Here is a 7,586-nt window from a genome sequence, read left to right on the forward strand (position 1 = left end):
TCATCCACGGAGACTCGCAGTGCCTATGAAGTCGACAATAAGCCTGGTTTTGTGAGAAAGGCTTCCCTCTGAGAAGACATGCAGGCTTTTAGCCTCTTCTAAAAGAGAACTTGCATGGAACTATGGGTCAAATATGCATTGGAAATAAGCAACTTAATAAACTGTGAATCAAAATATACAATAATTGCATAATACAACTCTCGATCTAAAATGTCTAAATAAAAATAATGAATTCAAATGATCAATATACTGTAAGTGTGAAATAAGCAACTTTGCACGAAGCAACCGGAAATGGCAGCTGTGGCAATTTCCAAGGAACAGGGTATGAAAATGCATTTTTTTTAAAATGTTAAGAGTCCTGTAGTAATGGCCAGTCCCTATAAACACACACCAGCCATCAAACAGGTGTCTAATTGTGACTGTGGGTGGCCTGGGCTGGCTGTAGAGAGTGGTGGCAGAGACCAACGAGAGGGACATTTAGTCCTACAGTAGCAGGTCCCAGTGATTAATCCTCCTATCTCTATCTCTCTCTGCTGTAAATCTCTCCATCCCTCCAGGGCTCAATCAAAGAGAGGCACTCGCCTTTAATAAAAGCGATCCTAAACTTAACCACAAATGTCAGGGACAAGAGAGCAATTAAACCAACCCACTCTTACTCCTCCCCCTTCTTTCTCGTTTTCTGCCATCACTTTGTCTCATTTCCATGGCTCTCCCTCTCTTTCTTCCTCCACTTTCTGTTCCTCATCACGCCTTTCCCTCCCTCTCTTTCTAGCACCCACTTTCTCTCTCATCTTTTGTAATCCAAGTCCCCTTGTCCTGCTTTCTACAGTACCTCTCTCTCTCCCTCTCTTTCTCTCTCCCTCTCTCCCACCCACCCACCCTCCCACACACTCTCTCTCACTTTTAATTTTAACCCATAATTACTTCTATTGTGAATAAACCTGAGCTCTGTCTACGGTGTTCAGTCTGTGAGCTATTCCATCCCCTCAGACACACTATGAAGCGAACACCAGATGCGACCCTGAAATCCAGGAAATGAGAAAGCGGGATAAGCTCTCCCACAAGCATTATCCATCTTCCCAAACTGAACGAGCCTCGTCAAATCAGGCTGCTCATCTCTCACAGAACATAACACTCTCCAAGAAATCTGGTCAGCCAGGAGCTGATGTTCATTTGAGCTACAGTTATCTTGAAGCTGGTCTGGAGATTGCAATGTTGAAGTGATGCAGCCTGGCCAAACCAGTCCACTGGACGACAGGGGAGAGTGGTTATGGGGAAGAGCCCTCTCTGCCGACTAGGGTTGCAAAATTCTGGTAACTTAAAACAATTCCAAGTTTTTCAGAAATCACAGTAGGAGGATTTCAGGATTTCATGCTTATTCCCTCCTGATTCTAGGAATCATCCAACTGTGATTTCCAGTGAATTTTGGGAAAGTCTCTGGAATTTTGCAACCCTACTGCAGACTGTACACTATCTTTTTCAGTTCAGACGACCACTGAAGAGGCCCAACATCCGTGGTTGTGAATTTGTTTTACTGTATTACTGTACCTCTCAGGCTCCTGCTCAGGTGACTGGGGTTTGCTGTCGATCCCAGGGAAGCTGTTCATATCCACATAACCATCGTTGTCATTAGAGGGGGCCACTATGCGTTTGGGGTCCTCAAAGAAATCTGTGACTTTCATGGATCTGGTAGGTCTCCCGCCAGGACGGATCTGGATGTTCTCATAGTCAGAGCTCATAGCTGGGATGTTCTCATATTCAGACGTGTCTGCACTGGGGAAGGAGATAGAGCGGGGTTTGGTCAGGGGGAGGGGCATGAGGGGGCGGCGGGAGCGCTCCTCGAAGGACTCCACCCTGGACACGCCCCTGCTACCATAGGCTTTAGGGTCTTCTTTCCTGAGGTCTTTGTAGAGCAGGAAGGTGGAGGGAAGGTCTGGAGGGCGCTGCTGGGGCTTCACCATACGAGACTGGGACTGAGGGGAGCCAGTGCTCCTGCGCTCCAGTTCCAGGAGTCTTGTTGGGCCATGGTGGCTGGACTCAGAGGAGGAGCGCGAGGAGCGTATGCTCCCGTCACCAAAGCCTTTAGTGTCCGTTTTCCTCTTGAACTTCAGGGTCAGGAAGCGCTTGAATGAGGACTTCTTCTTGGGCTTGTTGTCTGTGGACTCAGGAGAGACGCTGATCAGGAGGGATGGGGAGCTCTTAGTGACCGGTCTCTTGGTGATGTAAGCCAGCTCAAAGGGAGGTGGGATGTCCACCAGAGAGGTTGGCATGGAGACATCGCTGGACGACTGGTGGCTCCGCTGAGAGAAGCTTCCGGAAGAAGTGCTAAAACATGGCAGAGAGAGGGTGTCATCTGTCCTTTTCATCCTGCCATCATCCTTCAGGGATTGGTCGGCCTCTATGTGAGCTCCCAATGATAGTTCTCGACCCTCTGCGGAGTATGAGTTTGGGTATAGTAAGAAGGGGCGTGGCTTCAGAGAGGGGATGAGTCTGTTGACCTCAGGCTGCTCAGGACGTCGCAGAGGTTCTCCGTCCTGGTCTAAGGCCACAGTACAGTAGTCATAAGTACTCTGGTACTCTGATGTCTCCTCAGGAACTGTCTCAGGGACATAACCCGAAACCTTCCCAGAGTAGGAGCGCGACCGCGTCACAATGCTCTTCCGGTCCAGAGACATAAAGTTCTCCCCCTCAGAGTCAAAGCCGGCCTCCTCATAGATGTGCTCCTCGCTGTCTGAGTCTGAGTCATCGTGATAAGGTACGATGTGGCAGTCTAGCTCCTCTATGTCCTCCTCGAAGGCCTCTGTGGTGTGGGCGAACACCACCCTGTTGGTGAGCTCTGGGGTCCGTGTCCGGTCCAGGTCTGCTGGCACTGTGATGTTACACAGCCTGAGACGGGGCTGGCAGCTGTTCCGCTGGCTGGAGAAAGCCTGCTCACGCTTGGCTGTTCTCTCTCTCACACTCCTCCCTCTGATCTGCTTCCTCTCCGTGTCATCCGTCTCATCATCGTCCCCAATCTCCACATAGTCCTCTGATGAGGCACCGTCCAGCTGCTGAAAGTCATGTGCCTCAGGGCAGAGGGAGTCATCAATATCTGCATATTCATCCACATCCTCTATGGCTGTTTCTATGTGTTGGGAGGATTGTTCAGGAGTGTCCTGGACCTCACTCTCTCTCCGTTTAACCTCTAGCTCTTCCACATCGTCTGATGACAAATAATAAGGCTCTTGGTTAGAGGTGCCTGCTGTGTCCATCTCCTTTGCAGTGTGTGGTTTGTCACCACAGAATGTATCATCGTGATTCACCTCAGGGTAGGCGGCGCTCATCCTGTCAGCAGGCACTGCCTCGATGACAGAGTAAGGCCCAAACACATCCTCAGTGCTGCCAGAGAAACGGAAATGGCCAGAGGGGTCCTTGGTGGCACGCTCAGGCTGCCACACACCTGTGTCACCGGGCTCACCAGTGTCACATGTGTAAACAGGCTCATCTGAGGGGCCAATCACATCGTAGGGATACTCCTCGCCGACGGGTGGGAGTGTACAGCAGTGTGCTCCCAGTAAGAGATCCTCTGCTTCCTCTTCCGCCTCATCAGTGGGTACCTCACACTGTAAATATTCACCACCAGGTGAGCTGACTTCCTCTCCAAGCCCAATGTCAGTGTCTGCAGCAGGCTGACTAGGGGTGGTCCCATGATCATGATCTTCGGTGTCTGGTTCTTCAACATCTTCTTCTGGGTACCCTATAGGTTTATCAGATGTTTCAGTCTCCTCAGCTAAACTCTGATTATCTTCCTCCTCCGCTTTGATTCCCCCCCTTTCCTCATCTCCTCTCTCACACAGAAACACATTTTCACTCTCAGGTAGGTTCAAGTCATCTGCTGCAGTACAGTCTATCTCCTCTGCTGCAATGTGAGTGTCAGATGAACCAGTGTTTCCCATTTCAGATGCATTGTTCTCTCTCTCTATCTCATCCCCCTCCTGCTCATTCTCCTTCTCACCATAATCTGTGATGCCATTGTCATTAAGGATTTCCTCTGTTGCTGCTTCCTCCTGGTTGTGATCTGTGGAGTGGGGTATGGGGTCCTCTGACCCTTCCTGGTGGTCCTTAGGTTCCCCCTCTGAGGAGGTCAAGTCTCCATTGCTCAAACCGTGAGGGGGGCATTGCTCTTCCTCTGCCTCTGTCTCAGATGAGGAGGGTCTGGGCATTGCAGCGGTGGGAGGTTTGGGACCCCGGGTAGGGGGACAAGGCTTTGACATCAGTTTGGACTGCACCTTGATCGTTAGGTGACTCCGGATCTTTGGCCGGGGAACTTGGAGTCGCTTCTGTAAATCTGGAAAGGAAATGACAGAAAGTGTGATTCATTGCAGTTCAAATACAATGTTCAACCTCAATAGTAGTTGAAGTAGTAGTTGAAAGTGCAATATCCTACCTAGAATCATCTTTCATTAACCTTTTATTAATTTGGTTGGCTTTTGGATGTATGGATATAAAACAAGCAACCCCTTAGCCTTTATTAGTCTTTATTTGGTAAGAGAAAGGCTGCAGATATGTCTCAAACTCCGTGACATGCAGATGGCTAGAGGGGACGCATCTACAGGAAAAACAACACACCCATAGGGAACATACTGTAGGAACAATAACATCTACCTGAGTGGAATACAGAGACATATTGCATGCTCTACACTTTACAGCTTATAGGGCATGATCATAATGAAATGACATATGGAGACAGACATAAACAAACTTTCATTGTCTTTTACCTCTATGTCAAAGTCCCCTGTTTAGAAAATCAGATACTGTATGCAGCATGTACCTCACAGTCAAGTCCAGTGTTTTCTACCAACTTGCTTTGAAGGGTGGAAAACCTGTCAAAGATAGCTGACTGGTTGATAAGTCTTTTGGTGAAACACACCCTTACTTAACTAAACTTATACACCCCTGGTCTCTTCCTGTTATTTAGTACCTGCCCTGACGCACATCCTATTAAACTTTGTGTGCACTCTGTACTCTACCTCCTTGTCCATCTGTCTGCCTCTCTGTCTCTGTGTGCGATTCTGTCTGTCTGTCTGTCTGTCTTGTCTGTCTGTCTTGTCTTGTCTGTCTGTCTGTCTGTCTGTCTGTCTGTCTGTCTGTCTGTCTGTCTGTCTGTCTGTCTTATCTGTCCCTCCCTCCCTCCCTCCCTCCCTCCCTCCCTCCCTCCCTCCCTCCCTCCCTCCCTCCCTCCCTCCCTCCCTCCCTCCCTCCCTCCCTCCCTGTCTGTCTGTCTGTCTGTCTGTCTGTCTGTCTGTCTGTCTGTCTGTCTTATCTGTATGTAAGTCTGTCTGTCTGATCTGTCCCTCCCTCCCTCCCTCCCTCCCTCCCTCCCTCCCTCCCTCCCTCCCTCCCTCCCTCCCTCCCTCCCTCCCTCCCTCCCTTCCATGTCTGTCTGTCTGTCTGTCTGTCTGTCTGTCTGTCTGTCTGTCTCTCTCTCTCTCTCTCTCTCTCTCTCTCTCCCTGTTGTTTTCCAACACTGCTAATTAACTATTCCAGCAGACTCCCATTGAAGAACTCGACGCAGGAAGTCCACGAAGGAAGGACATTAACAGCGTGCCCTCACTCCTCCATGAACCCTTCTAGGAGTACAAATTCTAACAACACAAATGGACTTCCTTTTTGTCATTCTTCCCCTGACACACACACACACACACACACACACACACACACACACACACACACACTCACACTTTTTCTGAAAAGGTCCTTTCAGTGGGAAAAATAACAATAAAACAGAGAAAAAACAAACTTCCAGTCCCACAAAGTCCTTCTGCAAACAACAGGATATGAATTACGCAACAAGAATTCAATTAAAACAAATGGTTGAAAAACAAAGGAAAGATAGAAAAATAGGACCATGACTGTGCCAAGCTTACAGGATAATCATGAAATATCCCCCATCACATAATAACAACAATTCTATAAAATACTCTGTGAATAGGCCAATCACCACAGTGCAGTAGAAATGCAGTAGAGCTACCTTTGGCTTCACCTCTAAACTGGCATAAATAACCGATATAGGATTTTCGGATCCAATACGTATTCCGATTTTAGAGTGGAAATATTCACCGATATATCGCCCGATATTTTCATAATTATAGCTGGAATTCAAAATATACATTTTTTTCTGTATGGATTGCGCTTAATAACATGCCACATGAATCGCCCGAACAGCCCAAGGACAGAACTACACAAACTGGTTCACCTATTATGGTTAATTGACTTTAATTCTGCAATGGCTGTTATCTCACCCAAAGTGAGATTTGACACCCTATTAGTTGATCTATCAAAGAAAAGGAAAAAGTCCTTTTAAAAAAAGAACAACTAATCGAAACAATAACCTGTTTGGTCTCTGATCCTGTAGTGATTTTAGTTATTCAATTTGTTCTCCAATGCTATTTCAAGTGGTGTAGGAAAAAAAAAAATATTTGTTTAACACAAAATTGAGAAATGCTAAATCTCTTTTGCTCTCTCTCTCTCTCGCTCACACACATACACCCACACTTGGAGTATCCTTTATGTAAACACAGTAAGTAGATGAGTAGGCTATATCAGGCTCCCAATTTATTTTCTTTAATATGCATCGTCACTTGAATTTTAGCCTACATACATACCTCTGTTCATTTTGGGACATAATCCGCTATAGCAACCGAGAGTTATCCACGTGTTTTTTTTTCAAACGCAGGAATCAACCGCCACAATATGTCCACAGGTTCTGTGAACTTATCCCAAATTCATGTTGAAAGTATTCAAGTGGTCTAAATTCAACATTTCACAATTTTCTCTGGTTGTTTTTCCAAGTACTGGCTACTACTCTGTCAAGGTAGTAGCTGTTTGCCTACAGAGCCGGCATCCCTTTTCTTTAGCTGATGCACGACTGGTGCGCTCGCGAAGTCTACTGGAGGCGCTCTGTCGCGCATCCTGAGAAGGAAGGTCTATTTCGCGGACATGGAACACTGACCAAACCCACTTCATCCACATTCAACTCAATAAAAGTTTTGCATTTCGAATTACAATAGCTATACATGTACACCATAAATTCATGTATTTCAAATGAGCAAATCGTTTTATATAAATTGCAAATTATTTGTGACCTATTTGCCTACCTGAAATTGATTTATTTGGATTTGCTAGAACTTTCATGTATTTGACACGTCAGTACAGAGTTGGATGCATTGAATGTGTAAGTATCCCAGGCTATAAGCTTAATGAGACATTGTTCATATTAACAGGGTCGTTTTTAAGCATCTGGTTTCAGTGTCTCAAATTATTCACATATGACTAAAACAAATGTGCATTTAAATAAGAACAGTAGCTTTCCTTTTCATTATTGATATCTTTATTGATATAGAATGAACATAATTTGAATCTGAGATAGGATTGAGTACTCTGTCAGCATAATCAGTTTGAGTCATGATAAACTTGTGTTGTAATACCTAATATTCCACAACATATTTGTCCCTAAAACATTTCCAGAATACTATGAACTCTAAAGTTCCCCAAAACAGTTTCTAAAAACAGTTTCTAAAAACAGTTTCTAAAAACAGTTCCCCAAA

General features: G+C 46.1%; 1 protein-coding gene across 2 annotated transcripts in view; it reads right to left on the reverse strand.

The window, feature by feature from the left end:
- Positions 1 to 6,943, reverse strand: part of LOC139413402 (FYVE, RhoGEF and PH domain-containing protein 5-like) — a 44,973-nt gene extending 38,030 nt beyond the window's left edge. The window contains exons 1-2 of one of the 2 annotated variants that reach the window (XM_071160736.1): positions 6,645 to 6,943; positions 1,549 to 4,327 (exon numbers count right to left, since the gene is read on the reverse strand). In XM_071160736.1, coding sequence (XP_071016837.1) covers positions 1,549 to 4,327; positions 6,645 to 6,654 — 2,789 coding nt within the window. In that variant the 5' untranslated portion in view covers positions 6,655 to 6,943. The remainder of the gene's footprint in view (positions 1 to 1,548; positions 4,328 to 6,644) is intronic. The other variant, XM_071160735.1, reaches the window with a different exon arrangement.
- Between the last annotated feature and the right edge of the window lie 643 nt (positions 6,944 to 7,586).

This window comes from Oncorhynchus clarkii, chromosome 7 (assembly GCF_045791955.1).
Source record: "Oncorhynchus clarkii lewisi isolate Uvic-CL-2024 chromosome 7, UVic_Ocla_1.0, whole genome shotgun sequence".
NCBI classification, from domain to species: Eukaryota; Metazoa; Chordata; class Actinopteri; order Salmoniformes; family Salmonidae; genus Oncorhynchus; species Oncorhynchus clarkii.